Source organism: Hylobates moloch, unplaced genomic scaffold, assembly GCF_009828535.3.
Source record: "Hylobates moloch isolate HMO894 unplaced genomic scaffold, HMol_V3 SCAFFOLD_1, whole genome shotgun sequence".
NCBI classification, from domain to species: Eukaryota; Metazoa; Chordata; class Mammalia; order Primates; family Hylobatidae; genus Hylobates; species Hylobates moloch.
In genome coordinates, this window is record NW_026652276.1 from 33,461,611 (window position 1) to 33,484,390 (window position 22,780).

The window sequence follows — 22,780 nt, forward strand, 5'->3', positions numbered from 1 at the left end:
AGAAAACCAAATACCACACGTTCTTACTTACAAGTGAGAAAGCAAGAGGTAAGCACTGAATACACGTGGACACAAAGATGGGAATAATACACACTGGGACTCCTTGATGAGGGAGAGAGGGAGTGGAAAATGGGCTGAAAAACTACCTATCAGATACCATGCTCACTACCTGGGTGACTGGATCATTTGCACAGCAAACGTCAGCAAAATACAATTTACACATGTAATAAACTTGCACATGTACCTACCCCTGAGTCTAAAATAAAACGTAAAAGAAAAAATAAATTTTAACATCTATTTAATGTAAAAAAAAAGAAAAGAAATAATAAAAACTAGAGCAGAAATCAAAGCAATTGAAAATAGGAAATCAGTCTGACAAAAACAAGCAATGGGGAAAGTATTCCCTGTTTAATAAATGCTGCTGGGAGAACTGGCTAGCCATATGCAGAAAATTGAAACTGGACCCCTTCCTTACATCTTATACAAATATTAACTTGAGGTGGATTGAAGACTTAAATGTAAAACCCAAAGCTATAAAAACTCTAAAAGAAAATCTAGGCAATACCATTGAGGACATAGTCAAGGACAAAGATTTTATTTAAAAAAAAAAAAATCAAAAGCAAGTGCAACAAAAGCAAAAATTGACAAATAGAATCTAATTAAACTAAAGAGCTTCTGCACAGCAAAGAAACTATCATCAGAGCAAACAGGCAACCTATAGAATTGGAGAAAATTTTTGCAATCTATCCATCTGGCAGTGGCTCACGCCTATAATCCCAACACTTTGGGAGGCCAAGGCAGGTGGATCTCCTGAGGTCAGGAGTTCGAGACCATCCTGGCCAACATGGTGAAACCCTGTCTCTACTAAAACTACAAAAATTAGCCAGGTATGGTGATGGGTGCCTGTAATCCCAGCCACTTGGGAGGCTGAGACAGAGAATTGCTTGAACCCAGGAAGCAGAGGTTGCAGTGAGCTGAGATCGCACCACTGCACTCCAGCCTGGGTGACAGAGCAAGACCCTGGCTCAAAAAAAAATAAAAAGTCTAATATCCAGAATATACAAGGAACTTAAACAAATTTACAAGAAAAAAACAAACAATCCCATTAAAAAGTGGGCAAAGGACATTAATAGGCACTTCTCAAAAGAAGACATTTATGTGCTAACAAACATGAAAAAAAAAAAGTTCAACATCACTGGTCATTAGAGAAATGCAAATCAAAACCACAATGAGGTACCATTTCATCCCAGTCAGAATGGCGATTATTAAAAAGTCAAGAAACAACAGTTGCTGGTGAGGCTGTAGAGAAATAGGAATGCTTTTGCACTGTTGGTGGGAACGTAAATTAGTTTAACCATTGTGGAAGATATTGTGGCAATTCCTCAAAGGCCTAGAACCAGAAATACCATTTGACCCAGCAATTCCATTACTGGGTATATATTGAAAGGAATATAAATCATCCTAAGATAAAGATACATGCACACATATGTTCATTGCAGCACTATTCACAATAGCAAAGATGTGGAACCAACTCAAATGCCCATCAATGATAGACTGGATAAATAAAATGTGGTACATATACCCCATGGAATACTATGCAGTTATAAAAGTGAATGAGATCACATCCTTTGCAGAGACCTGGATGGAGCTGGAAGCCATTATCCTCAGCAAACTAATGCAGCAACAGAAAACCAAACACCTCATGTTCTTACTTATAAGTGGGAGCTGAACAATGTGAACACATAGACACAGGGAGGGGACAACACACACTGGGGTCTGTCAGGGGTGTGAGGGGGAGGGAGAGCATCAGGAAAAATAGCTAGTGCATGCAGGGCTTACTACCTAGGTAATGGGCTGATCTGTGCAGCAAATTACTATGGCACACATTTACCTATGTAACAAACTTGAATATTCTGCACATGTACTCTGAAACTTAAAAAAAAAAAAAACAAATAATATTTTTAAAAAAGAAAAAAGGAACTCAATAGAGAAAATCAGTGAAACCAAAAGCTAATTCTTTAAAAAGATAAATAAAGTCTATGAGCCTCTAGCTAGGCTAAGAAAACAAATTACCAATATCAGAAATGAAAGACGGAACATCGGTATAGGTCTGGTGCACATTAAAAAGATAATAAAGTAACAACTCTATGCCCACAGATTTGATAATCTAGATAAAATACACCAATTCCTTGACAGGCACAACCTGCCCAAACTCACACAAGAAGAAATAGACTATTTGAATAGGCCTATAATCTATTTAAAAAATTGAATCAATAATGAATAACTTTCCAAAACAGAAAGGACACAGCCCAGACAGGTTCACTGGTGAATTATACCAAACAGTTAAGGAAGAAATTATGCCAATTCTCTACAATCTCTTTCAGTAGATAAAAGCAGAGGAAATACTTCCCAACTCATTTTATGAGGCTGTCATAACCCAAATACCAAAACCAGACAAAGACATTATAAGAAAAGAAAACTACAGATCACTATGTCTCATGAACATTTATGCAAAAATTCCCAACAAAATAGTGGCAAATCAAATCCAACAATATATAAAAAGAATTATAAGTCACAACTGAATGAGATTTATCCCAGGTATTTAAGGCTGGTTTAGTATTCAAAAATCAGTTAATGTAATCCATCACATCAACAGGCTAAAAAAGAAAAAGCACGTGATTATATCAATAGATGCAGAAAATTCAAACACAAAATTCAATACCAATTTCAAAATAAGGAACCCTCAGTAAAGTAGAAATAGAGAAGAACTTCCTTAACTTGATTTTTAAAAAATATACCAAAAAATCCTATAGTAGTATTGCACTTAGTGGTGAGAAACTTGAAGTTTTCCCACTAAGATTGGTCAAGGTAAGGAACGATGACCCTCTCACTGCTGCTTTTCAGCATCGTATTGGAAGTCCTAAGTAATGAATTAAGACATTAAAAAGAAATAAAATGTATACCAATTGGAAAGAATTAATAAAACTATCTTTGTCCACAGATAACATGATTGTCTACGTAGAAAATCTTAAAGAATTAACCAAAAAAAAAACCTGCAACTAATAAGTGGTTATAGTAAGGTTGTGGGGTACAAGGTAAAAGTCAATTGCATTTCTATATGCCAACAATAAATAAGTGGAATTTGAAATTTAAAACACGATAACATTTACATAAGCATCCCCCAAAAAATAAAATACTTAGGCATAAATCTAACAAAATATGTGCAAAATCTCTATGAGAAAAACTATAAAATCTGATGAAGGAAATCAAAACAACACTAAATAAGTAGAGAGATACTCCATTGTCAGGATAGGAAAGCTCGATATTGTCAACATGTCAGTTCTTCCAAAATTGATCTATAGATTCAATGAATTCCCTATTAAAATTCAAGCAAGTTTTTTATAGATATTGACAAATTCATTCCAAAGTTTATAAAAAGAAGCAAAAGACCCATAATAGTCAACATGACATTGAAGGAGAAGAACAAAGCTGGAAACCCGCAGTATCCTACTTCAAGACTTACTATATAAAACTATAGTAATCAGGACAGTGTGGTATTGGTGAAAAAATAAATAGATCAATAGAACAGGAAACAGAACCCAGAAATAGACGGACATAAATAAAGTCAACCGATTTTTGACAAATAAGCAAAGGCGAAAATAAGCAGTGGAGAAAATATAGCCTTTTCAACAAATGGTGCTGGAACAACTGGACATTCACATGCAAGAAAAAACAAAAAGAATCAGACACAGATGTTACACCCTTCATAAAAATTGACTCAAAATAAATCACAGGCCTAAATGTAAAATGCAGAACTGTAAAGCTCCCAGAACATAACATAAAAGAAAACCTTGACAACCTTGGGTATGGTGATGACTTTTTAGATATGGAACCAAACACATGGTCAATAAAAGAAATAATTGATAAGCTGGACTTCATTAAAATTGAAAATGTCTACTCTATGAAAGACATTGTCCACAGAATGAAAAGATAAATCACAGACTGAGAGAAAATATTTGCAAAAGACGCATCTGATAAAGGGCTTTTATCCAAGATATACCAAGAACTCTTAAAACTCAACAATAAGAAAATAAACACTCCAATTAAATAATGGGCCAAAGACCTTAACGGAAACCTCACCAAAAAGTATACAAATGGCAAATAAGCATGTGAAAAGATGCTCCACATCATATGTTACTAGGGAAATGCAAATTAAAATAACAGTGAGATACCAATAAACCATGCTCTGTATGATACTGCAGTGGTGGAATATATCATTACACATTTGTCCAACCCCATAGAATGTACAATACCAAGAGTGAACCCTAATGTAAACTGTGGACTTTGGGTGATAATGATGGCTTAATGTAAGAACATCTACTTTTAAAAATGTACCACTCTGGTGGAGGATATTGACAATGAGAGGCCATGCATGTGTGGGGACAGGGATGTATGGGCTATCTCTGTACCTTCCTCTCAAAGTTGCTGCAAACCTGAAACTGTTCTAAAAAAAATGAAGTCCTTAAAATTTTTTTTTAAAAACTGCTACTTAGACCTGTCAGGGATTCCTCACCACCTTTACTGGCATAGTAGGGTATAAAAGCCCTTCCCAATCTTCTTCGCCCCTGCCTCTCCAGCCTTGTTGCTTATGTCTCCTCCTTCCCAGATCACACTTCGTCATGAAACGTTTGCAGTTCCCCAAATGTACTAAATTATCCCACACTTTTGTAGCTTCCCATCTAAATTTCAACTACCTGGAACGTCTTCCCCACTTCTCTGCCTGCTCATTTCTTATCTCTTTTAGGGATTCCACTTTACCTCCCCCAGGAAGTCTTCCTTTTACTCCATATCTAAACCAATTTCCCCTCCTTTGCACCCTCATAACTGTCTTCTCTCATAACAATTTTTAAATTCAACTGTGAGCGTTGCAAATGTATGGAATCAACCCAAATGCCCATCGACCTACGAATGGATGAAAAGTGTGGTATATATACCCACCATGGAATACACTCAGCCATAAAAAAGAATGAAATAATGTCTTTTGCAGCAACTTGAATGAACTGGAGGCTATTGTCCTGAATGAAGTAACTCAGGAATGGAAAACCAAATAATGTTCTCACTTATAAGTGGGAGCTAAGCTATGTGTATGCAAAGGCATACAGAGTGATATAATGAACACTGGAGACTCAGAAAGGGGGAGGGAAGGAGGGGCTTGGGAGAGGATAAACTACCTATTGGGTACAATGTACACTGGGTGTCCCCAACCCCCATGCGGACTAATACTGGTTCACGGCCTGTTAGGAACTAGGCCTCACAGCAGGAGATGAGCAGCTGGCAAGCGAGCAAAATTTCATCCGTGTTTACAGCCACTCCCCATGGCTCACTTTACTGCCTGAGCTCCACTTCCTGTCAGAACAGCGGCAGCATTACATTTCATGGGAGTGCAAACCCTACTGTGAACTGTGCATTCGAGGGATCTAGGTTGTACGCTCATTACGAAAATCGAATGCCTGATAATCTGTCACTGTTTCCCATCAACCCCAGATGGGACTGTCTAGTTGCAGGAAAAAAAGCTCAGGGCTTCCCTGATTCTACATTATAGTGAGTTGTATAATTATTTCACTATATATTACGAGGTAATAATAATAGACTGAAGTGAATAAATGTAATGTGCTTGAATCATCCTGAAGCCATCCCCCCACCCCTGACTCCAGTCAGTGGAAAAAAATGTCTTCCACAAAACCGTTCCCTGATGCCAAAAAGGTTGGGGACCACTGATGTACACTATTTGGGTAATGGGTACACTAAAAGCCCAGATTTCACCACTATACAATTCATCCATGTAACCAAAAACCACTTGTATCCCTAAAGCTACTGAAATTTTTTTTAATTTAAATAAATAAATAAATTCAACTGTGAGCTTCTTGAGAGCAGTCTGTTATTTCTGTGTCTTAAACTTACAGTTTTTAGTCAGAGTTCAATAGGTGTTGATTAAACGAAAGAATAAATTGACATACCACTGTTGCTCAGTTGGCAGTTTCAAAAATTATAAACATACAGCCTAACACTCTACAAAGAATAAATTCTCCACCTTACTTATCTCCAACTCTAATCAATAAATGTGTATGTGTATGAAAATTATAATGAGAGGACAATGGGATTATTGTAACTTTTATTTACAAAGAAAATCATGTAAAATAGATTGCATGATAGAAACTGATAACTTCACAAAAGAGCAATTGTCAAACAGGAAATCTGCAGAGAGGTGCTTGTGATATGCTTGATGATATTACAAATATTACAACCAATATAATAAAATTATAAGAGCTGAACTCTAAATATGACATTTTACCAACTACTTTTCAGTGTAATAGAAATTCAGCTAGAATAAAAATGGCATTCAAAAGATCTGGAATGTGGGAGGTGGCAATGAAGCTTTACCAAAAATAATTGTGATGAAGGGAAGATTCCTAAAGTTAAGGCCACAGACTACACTTTCAGCGTTTATCATTTTTCCTCAAGGGCCTCAAAACCCTTACATTTAAATAAAACATTGCTAAATTCATCTAAGATATAACATCATGCAGACAAATTAAAACTGGAAAATTTATAGTGTAGTTACTGAATTTGAAAGAGGCAGAAGGCTTGGTATGGGAACAGCTAAAAATAAGTATTTAACCTTTTCAGATAAAAACATTCAGTAATTTTTAGTTATTCTCAAATGTAGAATAGATATTGTATATATTTATTAACTAAAGAATCTTGGTGTGTGATTTTTGTGATATGTCAGCCCAATCATATCAAATATTTGATATGGAAAAACTCAAGTGGAGCTGGACTATAGTATTCATGATTATTTACTAAATTTATTCCTAAACTGCTAAAATGAGATTTTTAAAAATAAACTTCTTATTTTGGAATAGTTTTAGATTCATAGAAAAGTTGCAAATATAGTACAGTTTTTTATATACCTGACCTCTAGTTTCCTTCATGGTTAACATTTTACATTACCATTATACTTTTGGCACATTGCTAACAATTAAACTCCAGGCTTCATTTGGGTATACCAGTTTTAACATAAATCTCTGCTTTCTGTCCCATCACCCCCCTAAAGTAACAAATGTACTAAGTCTAACATTTAGTTGTCATGTGTTGCCAGTCTCCTCTGACCTATGACAGCTTCTGAATCCGTCCTTTTTTTTTTTTTTTTTTTTGAGATGGAGTCTCACTCTGTCACCCAGGCTGGAGTGCAGTGGTGAGATCTTGGCTCACTGCAACCTCCACCTCCCAGGTTCAAGCGATTCTCTTGCCTCAGCCTCCTGAGTAGCTAGGATTACAGACACCCACTACCACGCCCAGCTAGTTTTTGTATTTTTAGTAGAGATAGGGTTTCACTATGTTGGTCAGGCTGGTTTCAAACTCCTAACCTCGTGATCTGCCCACCTTGGCCTCCCAAAGTGCTGGGATTACAGGCGTGAGCCACCATGCCCGGCCATCTATTCCCTTTTTTCCTGACCCTGACCGTCTTCAGGAGTACTAATCAAGCATCCTCAATATAAGTATGACCAACTGTCCCTCAATTTAAGTTTGTCTGGGTGTTTTGTTTTGTGTGTGTGTGTGTGTGTGTGTGTGTGTGTTTCATTATTAAACCAGAATAAAATAAGACTTTTTTTTTTAAGGGAAATACCACTTGTTTAAATAGTCATATGTTAAGAAGTCATTTTATGTGGGCAAAAAAAAAAAAAAAAGCTGTGAAAACCTTCTTGCTTTATTCTGCTCATAATCAGACCCCAAAACTAGATCCAACAAGATTAAATCAGGTATTGCAGTTTTTGAGGTACATGCAGATTTTAAGGACTTCTTATGACTTAGTAAGGCATTCTTTCCAAGTTACTCTGCCTTTGAAAATGTTAGATGCCCTGCCAGCCAATTGGAATGGAGCTGGAAAAGAGTGCCTCCAGTGCTCCTGAAATTAAGCTGAACTGGGGGTGCTTGGCTTTTGCCTGCTCTGGCATTTTTCTGAGGCACAGATTTCTGTTGCCATGCTCTGGAGAGGTCAAGCAGGGCAAATGCTGGAAATATCTTTGGTCAGCAAGAATCTACTGTATGTCCTAGAGATGGGAAAAAATGTGTGCAAATGACACCTTTATGTACTAATCTTGTTTTTGTATTTCACTATTTAAATCATTAATCAAATAAACCATATAAGCTCCCAAAATAAAATGTAGTTTTATAGAGATTAGGTGTCTAAACAGGAATGGAATTTAAATGTTAATAGTATTAAAATAAGAGTCAGTGAGGGATAAAAATGTTAGCCCATTTTCCCTGGCTTCTGCACCATTTATAGATATTCCATTGCCTTGGGTAGTTATTATAATAGTGAATAAATGGAAACCTACATAAAAGCTGTCTTTAAATGTGATACAGATGAGTAATTTAAATATAAAGTTGTTCAAAGTTATTTTTACAATACGTGGGCAAATTTCCATGGTCTTATGACGCAGTTTAAGAACAGAATTTAGATTTTTATATCTAGTTATACATTTTGGATGGGGTTGAAAGGAGAATTTAGATTTAATGGTTACTTTTTATTCTTATAGTCACAAAATACTGGGAGATAAGAATGTTTATATCTAAAACTATAATTATGTAATTATTGATTTTCACATTCCCATAATTATTAGTATATCATCAAAATAGTTCAAATGAGTACTTACTTATTTTCTTAATGATTTGGCTTATTATTACACTTGTCATAAAGAAAGTAAAGACCACATAGGTGGGAGAATGATCAGGGGTCTTGGAGTCAAACAGAACTGGGTTCAAATCCCGACTCAGACACTTTAATCTGCAACAAGTCATCTAGCGTCTCTAATTGTTTCTACACTTTTGAAATGGGGATAATGACACCATTGTGTGTTACAATCATTATATGATAAAATATACCCAAAATACTATGCTCAGTTTCTAAAATAAAGCAAGTTTCATTAATTTTCTATTTTATTCCTGAACAACCATAGAGAAGCCAATTTTTTAGCCTAGCACTTCTCTGGATGCACAGGTAAGAGATTTACTGAACAATTGATTCCCTGTGTGTCTTAGGGAGAGGGTCTGAGACTTGAATAGGCAGAGCAAGTCTAAAGAGAGAAGAAAACTGCTATCCAACACATAAAATAAGATGTTTTAAACTCTTTAGAAAAGATGACAATGTCTTCCACAGGTAAGTACCTCAGAGTGATGATTTAGAAAGTGAATCTTTTTTTATTATTATTATACTTTAAGTTCTAGGGTACATGTGCACAACGTGCAGGTTTTTTACATATGTATACATGTGCCATGTTGGTGTGATGCACCCATTAACTCGTCATTTACATTAGGTATATCTCCTAATGCTTTCCCTCCCCTGTTCCCCCACCCCACAACAGGCCCCGGTGTGTGATGTTCCCCTTCCTGTGTCCAAGTGTTCTCATTGTTCAATTCCCACCTATGAGTGAGAACATGCGGTGTTTGGTTTTTCGTTCTTGTGATAGTTTGCTGAGAATGATGGTTTCCAGCTTCATCCATATAGAAAAAAATACAACTGACAAGAAAATAAAAAGCTAAAGTACTGAATCTAGGGATTAAAAAAAGAATCTTTGAATAGTGTGGTTGGTATCTACATTACAAATACAGAAATTGTAATGGGTTTCCCTCTTAACAGGCTCATTTAAACAGAGTAACTGTTGATTTGTCAAGCTATAATTAAATTCCATTATACCTAAGGATATTTGGTTGCTTGATTTCATTAGTAAAAATGATAAACTGTATAGATATCATTCCTCAACAATATTTTAGAAAATGATTGCTTGGTTGTATATAAGTGCATCGTCTAGATCAGAGGACACAGAACAGCTAGAGTTACACTTTATTGTGACAGTCACAAAATACTGCCCAGTGCCCCCCTGGCCATAGTGGAGCTCTTGACCTGTCTGAATAGCTAGCCATCAGTCAATACCAGCTCATGGTTGTCTCATTAAATCCTCGGGTATTTTTATAAGTCAGGAAGTGTAATTTATGAGAAATAGCTGAAATTTTAAATGTTGGCAAGTAAATAATATATTTTCAAACCCCTTGGCACAGCAAATAAAATATAAGTATGAACCAAATTTAGCTCATGAGCCAGTAGTTTGCACCTTTGGATCTACATCAGCCAATCCTCAATAACTGTCCAATATTTTACAAGAAAAATCAACAGACTGGCATATCTTATTGTCTGTGTGGTCTAATTGGATGCAGACATTATCGAAACCTAGAAGGAAAAATACCTGTGCACAAAGATTAAGCCAGGCACAGTGTAGTACGCCTGTAGTCCCAGCTACGTGGGAGGCTGAGGTGGAAATCCCTTGAGCTCAGGAGTTTGAAACCAGCCTGGGCAGCATTGCAAAACCTCATCTTTGAGAGAGAGATTAAGAGCCCTAGCAAGTAAGTTTTTTGTTCCTTGAGAAAATAGATTACACCTTGTTCTTTTTTGTGGGTCAGCACTTAACATAGGATCTGTTCCATAATAGACTCTAAGTAAATGTTTGTTGAATTAACAAATAAATAAGCTTTAAGAAAAATCTTGGTAACTCTGAGGGCTTTGTTATACTTGTTAACGTAAAGAAATATTCTGTCTTCAAAGGCATCAAGAAAATAGAAGAAAAGGAATAGTGGTGTAGCCTTAGAATTTAGAGTTGGCTTGAAAAGTAAGAACTCTGTGTTTTCTGTATTATCAAAATATATCTATTCTAGTAATTCTATAACACTGCAGTGACTAAGAGAGCTTTTATAATATAAAGGGGTAAAATGAGATTTAACTTAAAACAAGAACCTAACAAGAACCCAAACCAAGTATTTGTATGGAAATTTTACATTACAAAGTGACTTCAACATGTTATTTTGCCTTAACACAGAACACCGCTCTGAGCTAGACAGATACTGTATTCATTTTAAAGATGGAAAAATTGAACTATACAGGAAGGTAAGTGATTTTATAACACCTTGCATAAAATTAGCAATAGAACTTAATCTCTGCCTCAGCTCATGATGGTTCTCTCCTAACAGGGAGGTACCACTGGGAACTAACAATATAGAATTGAATCAGGTGAATTACATATGCACAATGGCACCTTCGTAAACAGAAAGGGTGGGAATGGCCTCTGCTATGGCACCGAAGAGGAAGGAAAGAAAAAGCATGGAAGGGAAGTGTAATATTTTTCAAGAGGGTTTGTCGATATTGGAGCACCTTATTCATCATGAAACTACTTGCCTATTGGTTAAGTCATTCAGCAAAATGACATAAATCAGCCTGATCCATATCATTTTATCTGGAAACATATTGTTCTGTGATTTTTTTTTATTTCCTAGGTGTATGTCTTCTCCACTTGAGTGGAAATTTTATGAGGATCAGAAGCTAAAACATACTACAGTGCAAGACTCCAAAGCACTCTCTATTCAGAATTCATTGAATTCTTTTTTTTTTTTTTGAGACAGAGTCTCACTCTGTTGCCCAGGCTGGAGTGCCATGGCACAATCTCAGCTTACTGCAATCTCTGCTTCCCGGGTTCAAGTGATTCTCCTGCCTCGGCCTCCCAAGTAGCTGAGACTATAGGCATGTGCCACCACACCTGGCTAATTTTTTGTATTTTTAGTAGAGACAGGGTTTCACCATATTAGCCAGGATGGTCTTGATCTCTTGACCTCGTGATCCACCCATCTCGGCCTCCCAAAGTGCTGGGATTACAGGCGTGAGCCACTGCGCCCAGCCTTATTGAATTTTTGATGGGTAAATAGGCTACATATATACTGGTGACAATACAACATAATGATTAAGAACATGGGACTTAAAGTCAATAGAGCTGTCAATGACCAGCTGTGTGACTTTGGGCAAGTTAACTCCACCTCCACGAGTCACACTGTCATCTGTAAAAGGGGTGACAGTAATAAGACTTACTCCATAAATTATAGTGAGAATTAAATAAATGAATGCTTGTAAGAACCTAGCAGCATGCCTGCTGATACATAATATGCCCTCAATACATGTTTCCAAACCTACAACATACTGAAATTTCAAGTTGAGTAAAGTACAAATGCTAAATGTTGATATGTATACATTTGGAGAAGGGAAGTTTGGTGCTTCTCAAAAATAAAGTGAGATGTTGAAAGAAAAATTTTAAAAAGTGATCCAAAATGTATTTTTAAAACACATTTTTAATTGATCCCACATGCCAAGTACAATGTAGTAATAGCTCAAATAAGAAAAGGATATAGATGCAGTGTGATTTGCTATCAAAATAAATTACAAACAAAATCAATTTGCAGACACAAGCTCACTAACTGAGGAAATCTTTCTACAAGACATGGTTTACAAAGAAGAAAGAGTGAAGACCTGAGGTCTGGCTGGTCACAAAGAGGACATTCAAAAGAAGGGATGTGTGAAATATTCTTTTTTGAGAAATTTTCCTTGTTCCCAGAAACACGTGTAATTGTTATAAATGCATTATTTTATCAATGTCCAGCCAACTAATTTTCCAGCAAGTACTTGTTCTTAGATCTTTTATCTTCCCATATTTTTTTTAGATCCTAATTGCTCCTATGCACAGGCAAAATAAATGCAATGATAGAAGTATATTAAAGTAACAAATAAGAGAATACTAGTTTCTAAAAGGAAAATGATACACACTAAATGATCATCATTATATTTAGGGTGATATATATGAGAGAAAGCTACAGCCAAGCAATTGCATCTTTTTTCTACCCAAAAGTAGCAGAAAAAAATGAACAATCATAGAGCAAATACCATACATTAATTTAGAGGAAAACTTGATGCCAATAGAAGGTAATAAACCACTCCATTGACACTTGCCTTTTCATGTCTTTAGTATTTACAGGAGCCAATTCATGGAGCCTAAAAACTTTTATTAAGTAACACCTTAACTCTGAATTTTTAGCCTTTGAACATAGGGAATATCAGCCAAACCCTCTCACACAACCAGCCATTGGACCAGCCCATGAAAGTCAGCCACAAGTGTCCATTCAGAGAACATCCTCAGTTTCTCCTTGGCATCCTTCAGTGTCTGGGTTAGATTCGATAGGCCTGGAAGACTTCTCCATCAGAATATCATCTCCCTGCCTCCCACTATCTTCCTTGGTCTCCTCATGGAAAGAGTGTGGCAGGCAGTCCTGCTCTGAGTTACTCCAGACATAGCCAGGTAAAGTGATGTGGCTGTCAGGCTGTCTGCTGGCAATCTTGGCAGCTTTGCCAGAGATAAGCACCATGCGCGTGCTGGCCGCCACCTGTGACTGGCTGCTGGTGCTGTGCGTCACGGTGGTGAGCACTGAGCCGCATCTGCGGCTGCCACATGGCGGTGTCCTTTTCCAGTCCACGGAGAGATTCCACCGACTCCACATCTTCTTCACCTCTGCCTGAACCTAAGCCATGAGAAACATGTTGTGCATGAGAAATCCTAAAGGAGACCCTGCAGCCTTGTTACAAGGATGTTTGCCTTGATTTCAATGACAGCAAAAATCATTGATTGAGGTTCCTCTATGTGCCAGGGACTTTATCTATGTATTTTCTCTCAACCTCAGAAAACCTTTGAGATAGGTGTTAGTTTTGGAGGTGAGCAAATCGAAGCTTAAAGAGAGGTAAAGGGACTTGTCCAAGATCAGAATTTAAATAGAAGCTTAAATGCAGCCAATAGAAATATCTGACATATGGGAGAGGAAAAAAGGAGATTCTGGGTTGGAAGAGAAACTCAAGATAAACAGTGCCAGTGAGAACTTCAGCACTCTCGCTTGGCACATGACAAGCCCATTGGAACCCCTGCACTGAGACCTGCCCAAACTCAAGCATGGTTCTAGCAGCACAAGGTGGTGTCCCTAGGATGATCTCAGCCATTGATAGTGCCTGCCTGAGAAAGCTCAGTGCTGCCTGGAGAATTTACTATTTGCTCTAGCCAGCACACACCTGATGATAGGCCCATGACTCCCCTTTCTTAGGGCATTTACTAAAAAGGGTTCACAATTGTAAATATGCAGCTCTTCTAACTCAGAAGCATCTCTGTCAAGGACCTGAGAGCCATCCCTTCAAAATATAAAAATCAAGAGGGATAAGGGCTCTTGTCTCCCAGTCTCTGTGGGAAGATAGAATTCTATCTTAAATAACTGCCTGCTTGCTAGTACAGCTGGCCTAAACGTGTTTATACGGACCAAACATTTTTTCACTTCTTTGACTCTACTGAGCCCTTACACTCCACCTCCCTCATTCTCCCTTTAAAATGCCCAAATCACCTCTGTGTGAAGTGGAATCGGGCTCAGCTCTTTCCCCTACTGTCAGTAATTACTGAATAAAATCTGTTTTCACCACTTAAATTGCTGATATCTTTGGCACCAGCTGAGGCTGAGGAATGGCGTAGAAGGTACTCAATCTGAAATGTAACTGTCATGCTATCAATCTGCATCAGCAGCCTGAAGGAGTCAGAGTGAGAAAAGAAGGCTCGTGGATAGAAAATCAGGCACTGCAAATGCATTCTTAATAGGGTGGGGCTCTTATTTCCATTCCTACTACTGAAGATTCATTTCTACTTCAATTGCCACTTTTCAGAAGAAAGTTTATTTGGAAGTTCCATGGGAAGCAGTGGAAACCTGGTATGCTGATGTCACCTGAAACAACAAACTTCTATCTGTTCATCTTGGCAAAAAAAATCAACACCTGACTGACAGAGCAGAAGCACCATCATCTTGGACAAACGCCACCACTTTAAGTCCAGCTCCCTTTCTAACCTCATGCATTTTGAGGAAATCACTTCCCTTCTAACAACAAGCAGCCAGAAAGAGCAGACAGTAAAACACTCATAAGACAGCTCAGGCACAGAGGAAGTGGAGAAAGTCTCCTGGGTAACCACCAAACTTCACAGTCTACAATGGACCCCAGTAAAACAGTGGGTCCTAATAAGCACATTCCTTTCCCTTTAGGTGCACCGAGATACGGAAGCTAAAAGCAGACTCGGGGGGCAGGGGGTAGGATGGGCTGTGCCTGCAGCTGCAGGAAGATGTATGGGAAAAGATACAAAAATTCTCCCTCCCAGATAAGCAAGACAAAGAGACACAGAAGCAGTCCAAGCCTGTGATAAGCTCTCCCGCCCTGAACCCTTAAAAACTCTTAGTCTGTAAGACAGAAGGCTCTCTGACCTAACTTGGCCAGAAGCCCCTCCCAGGTTTATTCTCCAAAATAAACCCATCTTTGACTGTTGAGTGCTTTTTGGGTTTCTTTCTTCTTTCTTTAACTCTTAAACTGACCTACTTACCCCTCCTGCAAAATAAGGTAAGAACAATACAAAAGTAAGTCAGGAAATTAATTTGAGCTCTTTCTGCAAGCACTGGACTAGCATGCCACAATGTGCAAACCCTAAACATGGTCAGAAGCATCAGCTGGTCTACCACAATAAAAGTATCCATGAACTTCTGGGGCCTGCAGCAAGCTTAAAATTTGAGAGAAGAAACACGGCAGCTCATCCAACAGCAGGGCATATTAAAAGTTACAAGGTAAAATGTATTATTATCTAGTGTAGTTACTTCTCTCCAGCCAACTCCTAAATGAACTGAAATTGTCCCATCATCATCTTATAGTTCAAAAAACATCAAAATATTTGAATGAATTTGTCCCAAGGAAACTTTTATTTGAGTTTTGTACAGAACTTGAAATGGAATAGAAGTTTAACTGGAATATGATGTTCACTGTCCATCCAAGTGTCGGTTTGTATTCCAACAAGTTGCTTTTTAATATCAGAGTGTACAGATGAGTTCACATTTAAAAGTGCTAGAAGAGGAAGACTTTAGGTTATTTACACTAATTATTTCTTTTCCAAAATAATTTATGATTAAAATTATTTTAATAATCATAACCCGTTCCATCCTGGAAATCCTGGAAATTCTAAAGAGATTCAGGATACATTGTGATGGCCATTTACAAGCTGAAGTGAGACCTGTCCAAGGTTCCTACAAACCTACCTCTCCATTGCAGTAGCAGTAGATGATAGACACAAAGAAACCCTGCAGACAAAAGAGAAAGTTAGCCCACTGCCAACTCACGAAACTCACAGCACTAAAGCATCTTGTGCCAAAATGTGTACGTCCAAAAATTGTTTTTTATGATTCCTTCAGAGAATTACATACAAACTATTCTCTCCTAGTGTTTCCAAATCCTTATGTTTACATTAAATTTGTTTGACGTCTTTCCTTGGTGTCAGCTGAACCAAATAAGTCACTAAATAAAACACTCCAAGATACACAAGGAATAGGTTTCTATCCTATTAGTTTCATTTATGTTGTGACCCATGGATCACATGATACCTATCCTCTGCTTGGTAAGAGGAAGTTATAAGCTGTAAATGCTGAAAACTACAAACATAAAGTATTATATGGTAAGAATACAAAGAAACCTTTTATTTCGTTCATTCAAAAATATTTATTGAGCTTATGCACTGTGGTAGCTGTTCAGCATGACAAGGGCAGGGATAAACAATGTAAACAAAACAGACAAGTTCCCTGTTCTAGAAAGGAAGAGACATGGATAAAATATAAACAAATAGCACATGAGAAAAGTGAAAATGATAAGGGTTATGCAAGAAAAGAAATGAGTGATTTTAAAAAGAGTAATGTAGTGGATATATTAGATGAGGAACTCAACAAAGTATCTCTGAGAGTGATATTCAAGTGGGTTTGAGTGACAAGAACAAGTAGCCAGCTGTGTAAATATTTGGGGAAAAAGCAGTCCAGGCAAAGGGAGTACAAGTGTGAGCCCTGGAGGCAGAGGTGAACTTAAGCAACAGAACGTATGGAAGCAATACTGTGCCCTAACTTAATGAGCTACATGGAGGCTGGTATGATACAGGGTGAGAGGCAGACAGGCTCCACGACATGCAGGGCTGTGTATGCCAAACAATGGCATGTGAGTTTTAGTCTGACTGCAACTGGAAAGCTTCGGGTATTTCTGGCAAGTATATGACATGATCAAATGTATATTCTTAAGATTCTCCAGACTATGATATGTGGACTAGCAAATGAGTAAGCAGGACGAAGAGTAATCCATGTGAGAGATGATGGTAATTACAGCTTTAAATGAGATAAAATGTGTGCCAGCAACTTCTTCCTCGGTTTTGTCTCCCCTCCCCACTCCTTTTTGCTCTTTCCTGCCTTCACCTTCTTTTACTTTTATTTATCTTCCATACACACAAGCAGAGGTCCTCATGCTTATAGGTGTTACATATTTTACAAGATGTTTCCTTATCTCTCTGTCCAGGCTTTTTTGTGTGAGGAACAGCTCCAGAACTGCTCCTGCTGCGAGCAGAGGATTAACCTGACCTCTATAGGACAGAAAAGCACAGGCACTATAGAATATTGACCTTTCTGCCACCCCCGACTCCCCAGACAGGTGCATCAAAGCCAGAGAGAGGGCAGAGAAAAAGGTTGCAAGGGACCAAAAAGAAAAAAAAACTGCAAATTACAAGAATCAGATGACTAGGCAGCACCCTTTACCTGAAAGGAGTTGAAGAAGAGCTCACAGTGCATGCGGATCTCCCACCCAAGCCCAGTGAAGGAGTGAGGCAGGCATACGAACACGATGTAATGCACTCCAAAGACCAGGATGAGGACCAGTGTCGATTTGGCCAGTTTCCTAAAGGAGAACAACAAGCCTTTTCATTCATTAACTAGAGTGCCTTTCAGTAGAGACAGCGTGCTGGAGGAAAAAAAAAAACTTAGCAGAGCTAATGGGGGTGGGGCTGACCCTTTCTTTTTATCTTTTCTTGAGACAGGGTTTCACTCTGTCTCCCAGGCTGGCGTACAGTGGTGTGATCACAGCTTACTGCAGCATCGACCTCCCGAGCTCAAGCAATCCTCCTGTCTCAGCCTTCCAAGTAGCTGTGACTGCAGGTCCTTGCCAACATGCCTATTTTTTTAATTTTTTTGTAGAGACGGGGTCTCGCCATGTTGCCCAGGCTTGGGCTGACCTTTCTCTATCTCTTTGGATCCCACTGCTTCTACTAGTTTTTTCCCTTCCCTCCTCTTTCTGTCACTTACATACTAAATCAGGTAGTTTATTCTCACTCCCTATAATTGCTAGCCCCTAAATCTCTCCAGTCTTATTTCCACTCTTCTTGCTTAAAGGAATCTATTTACATAAAGTTGTAAAATGCCTTTTTTCTGTCCTAAGTTTCCTTTAACTTCTATTTTTGAGACTTAAAGAAGTATTACTTCCATCCAGATTAACTGCCTTTACTTCCATAGAAGTAGTTTAGCTTATTTTGTTCATTTTAAAATCAATTACTCCCTTTTTTCCTCTTACATTTGTATCTCCATTTTTCACTGATGATGCTTATTTTGGGAGACATTTTATATTTTTCTATGAGCCATATGTGGTCAGTTCATCTTGCCTTCTCTGAATATTCTCTGCCAAATACTCTGTCTCAAAGTGCCTTTAGGTCTATTTTGTCTGTTTTTTTGGCAAACCAAGTAGTTTGATATAGTTTCATCATTCTCCTTAACTGCCTCTTTCTACAAGTTTTCTTAAGTATTTGGAAGAATTCCAGGCTTTCCAATATGATGGTTATTCTAAGTGGGCCTCCATGATCCCCCCTCCTGCTATTTATGCCCCTGTTTTATCCTTTCCTTCTAATGCAGGCAAGACCTGGAACTTGTGTCTAACCAGTAGATTATGGCAAAGATGACAGCGTCCCACTTCTGAGATTACATTGCTTAAGGCTGTAACTTTCATCTCACTAGTAGACTGGCTCTCTTGCTTGGTTTGATGAAGCAAGCCACCATGTTGTGAGCTGCTATACTGAGAGGCCCATGTGGCAAGGAAAGGTGGCATCTGGACAACAGCCAGCAAGTAACTGAATCCTACCAACAATCACATGAACTTAGAAGTAGATTCTTCCCCAGTCCAACCTTAAGATAAGACCACAGCCCCAGCTGACAAATCAATTGCAGCCTGGTAAGAGATCCTGAAAAAAGGGATCCATACCCAGATTTCTGACCTACAGAAACTGAGAAATAGCAAGGGAGTTGTTTTAAGCCACTAGGTTTGTGGTCATTCCTTTTGCAGCAATAGATAGCTAGCACCCTCAAGCATACTATTTTCTGGGAGGTTTTCCTGGAGTGGGTGAGGTTATACTTTTTATCCAAGAAATTGCCAAATCTGGCTTCTTCTTTCATACTTATTGCAAATATCTCCCTTTCTCTGTGAATTATTTACACTCTAATAATCTCAAACAATTGACCCTCTTCCTTTCTCACTAGTCTTTCCTCCAGCTGCTTTATTTGTTTATCTGTTTTTCTTCTTGGAAATAAGCTGTGTGAGTGAGTAGAGATCACACTAGACTAAGGCTACAGAGATCTTGATTCAGGTTCTATACTTGATGTTAACTACCTATGTGAGTGTGATTTAGTTTTATCTCCAAAATGAGGAAATAGGGCCTAGAAGTCCATATGAGCTATAATATTCTCAGGCTTTACTGGGAATCGTCTTCCAGGTACATACACTTTCCTATCATAACCCTCTTGACAATAGGAGCTAAAATGTCCCATAAAATCATGTTGAAATCATATTGAAATGCCTAATGTAGATGTACATGGAGTTGTACATTTCCTCCACCTCATTGTCCTCTGCCTGTCTTATCTCTCACTAGTGCCTGAACCATCTGCTCCACCCACTCATCCTCACATTCAGAGCTTCCCTGCAGCCCATGGGCTTTCTCTTGTGCTGCTCCTGGTCCTCACACTTCATACTTTGAGTTACCTACAGCCTATTCAATATGAAGATTCTACCTTAAGTCTGTTCCATGCGAGGCAAGATCCCTGATAAACAGTGGGTTCCTCTGACCTAACCAGTCTTTTCAACTGTCAGGGCTCCCTGGGATGTGTTTGTTCTCCTGAATCCTGATGGTGAGTGCCCTCTTTCCATTACTGCCTATGTGGGCAGGATACTGAGTGCCTTCATGGCATTTTAGTTCAGCCTAATCAGATAAAAGGGGACAGAATTAACTCACTTGCAAAACCTTGAAAGAAGTCTTGTCTAACATCACTCTGAAACAAAAATTATATTTCCTCCTTTAAGATGAAAGGGTAAATCCTCCCAGAGACTGTTCTCAAAATCAAGCTACTGATTTTTCCTACTGTGTATGACTAGGAGCCCAAAATTAAGTTAAAACAAAAAATACACCAGTGTAGCACATTGTGAAATTATCACAAATGTAAACATTGGGGACAGTTTGGTTCAATGCAGAATAAGGAAAAGTTGCTTTAGGCAACCACAATGTAGTAGGTATCCTGCAGGCTCAGCCATCTGGGTTTTCTCCCTCTTTTTCTAGGACTAAGCTTTTTTATAACTCCATGGAGATAGAAGTTAGTTTATTAAAAACAGGTAATAATTATATTCATTTTCTATTGTATAACAAAGTAGTATGAATTTGGTGGTTTAAAACAATACTCATTTGTTCTCTCTCAGTTTCTATAGGCTAGGAGTCCAGGCACATACCCTGGGCCCCTGGCCCACAGTCTCTCAAGGCTAAAATTAAAGTGTTGGCTGCATTCTTATCTGGGCCTCAGGGTTCATTTCTAAATTCATTCAGGTTGCTTGAAAAATCTCAGATTCTTGCAGTTGCGGGGCTATTTGTTGGCTGTCAACCAGTGGTCACTCAATACCAGCAGGCTTTTCTCAGGTTCTAGCTACAGGCCCTCACAACACGTCAGATTGCTTCCTCAAAGCCAGTAGGAGAATCTCTCTCCAAGCTCACAGGATAGAATCTTATATAACACATCATAATCACAGGAATGACTATCCTAACATCTTTGTCATATAAAGTAAACTAACCAATGGAAAGGCTACCCCATCACAGGTCTTACCCACACTCAAGGTGAAGGGTATTGGGGGAGCAGGATTTTACAAGGCTTATACACCCACAGGCAGGAATCTTGGGGGCCAATATAGAAATATGCCTACCACAGTAATGCAAATAATTCCTGCCCATAGAAATACAAATTCTGTCCAGTGGAATGTAACTAATTATAGCCCTGTGAATATTGATGAGCTTTGCTAGTTTGCATATGCCAGGCAAATGTGTACATGGGTCATGGGTCTGGCTGTTCACTTAAAATGGACTTTTACTCTCTATTCAAATCATGTAGCAATCCTGGGCACTGATTTTTTTCAGCATCCATATGGTCACCCATGCACATTGTACGTTTTTATGCCCTGGCTCTCTGAAAATGCACAGCTGTCCAATAAGATGATTCAGGAATGTACCAACTGATAGCGGTCTTCTGGTTTGCTGGAAACATGGTGTGCACTGTGTCCAAGGGCAAAGCCATGAGAGGAATGCAAAGAAGTCAGGTGGTTTTAGGACTCAGTGTCCTGTTTAGAAAATAGATTCCTAATTCTGTGCTCTCTCTCCCTAGGTGATGTCTCTCCAGGTGAGCAGCTCTAGAAAATCTCTGATTTTCTTTTAAGAATCAATTTAGCTTTAAAAAACCACTATTGCTCTTAAGCCTTTCTTGATTGATCCCCATGGCCTTGAATTAATCCTTCCCTCTTTTCTGTATACATAGCACTTTGTACGGGCATCTCTGTTGGTACTTTCCCCATTTTATTTAATTAAATCAATCATAATATCTATCTCTCCCACTTTCTCTGTCTCTACCCATCCCCACCTAAATTGAGGGTTCAAGAAGGGCACTCAGCAAATGACGCTACTGGCCATTAAGCACCATGCTCCTGTTACATCCCATGCTGGTTGCTTCATTTTATTCTAACAACCATGGGAGAGAGCTACTATTATCCCATTGCCAAGAGAGGATAGAGGCTCACAGAGAGAAAGTATCCATTCAATGTGATGCAGTAAGTGATGGATGCAGCCTTAAAACCTCTCCTCTTTACTCTCATGCTATGTAATAAATACTGGTTGGATTTATTATAAAAATAATAAACATTAAATATGAGTTTTGTCTGACATTAAATGGGGAGTGAAATTAGTCAAAACATTCAAGTATGCTTTTTCACTGAATCTTGCATTTTTTCGTATCTGTTTTTCCAGGCCTGGAAACCTCTTCTTGCTTTATGAAGTGAGTTGTAATTTAAAAGGAAAAAAATGTATTATCCATGTTATTAAATCTAATAGATGATTGAATTTTATTCACACAATTTTGTTTTAGGGTAAATGATTGTAAACTATAGTTAGACACTATGCCACCATTGAGGGAAACTGGTTAAAGGATATATGGAATCTCTCTGTGTTATTTTTGCAACTGTATGTGAATCTACAATTATCTCAAGATAAAAAGTTATTTTAAGAACTGATTAATTAACTCATTTCCATTTTAAACCACCATGCCAACTAAGGGATTTTATGTACTTTTCAGAAGTCTTTCTTATTTGTGTGTGAGCACACATTCACCTGGAGAGATTATCTCAGCTCTGAAAGGTGTTTTCAGTTTTTCATAGTAGTATGCATGGAAACATGCTCTGTAACTGTTTTAGATGCCATCATCTGGAAATTTTATATTGTTTTATTTTAGCAAGAATATTTGAACATTTGTTAGACAAAGGTGATAACAGAATGGAAGATAAGTTTAAAAGTACAAAAATTAGCTGATATAAATTTAAATACTCAACCCTCATTGTAGGAATGTCACTGAGACAGGGATACAGATTTAATTTTCCTAAGCCTATTTAAAAAGTGAGATGCTATTTAAACTTGAAAAT

The 22,780-nt window shown here is 38.1% G+C and overlaps 1 protein-coding gene across 2 annotated transcripts in view; it reads right to left on the reverse strand.

Annotated features, from left to right (window-relative positions):
• Positions 1–12,210: 12,210 nt before the first annotated feature.
• PTH2R (parathyroid hormone 2 receptor) overlaps positions 12,211–22,780 on the reverse strand; it is an 88,749-nt gene continuing 78,179 nt past the window's right edge. Inside the window, exons 11-13 of one of the 2 annotated variants that reach the window (XM_032754725.2) lie at positions 17,557–17,695; positions 16,030–16,071; positions 12,211–13,449 (exon numbers count right to left, since the gene is read on the reverse strand). In XM_032754725.2, the coding sequence (XP_032610616.1) occupies positions 13,054–13,449; positions 16,030–16,071; positions 17,557–17,695 (577 nt within the window). In that variant the 3' untranslated portion in view covers positions 12,211–13,053. The remainder of the gene's footprint in view (positions 13,450–16,029; positions 16,072–17,556; positions 17,696–22,780) is intronic. The other variant, XM_058439076.1, reaches the window with a different exon arrangement.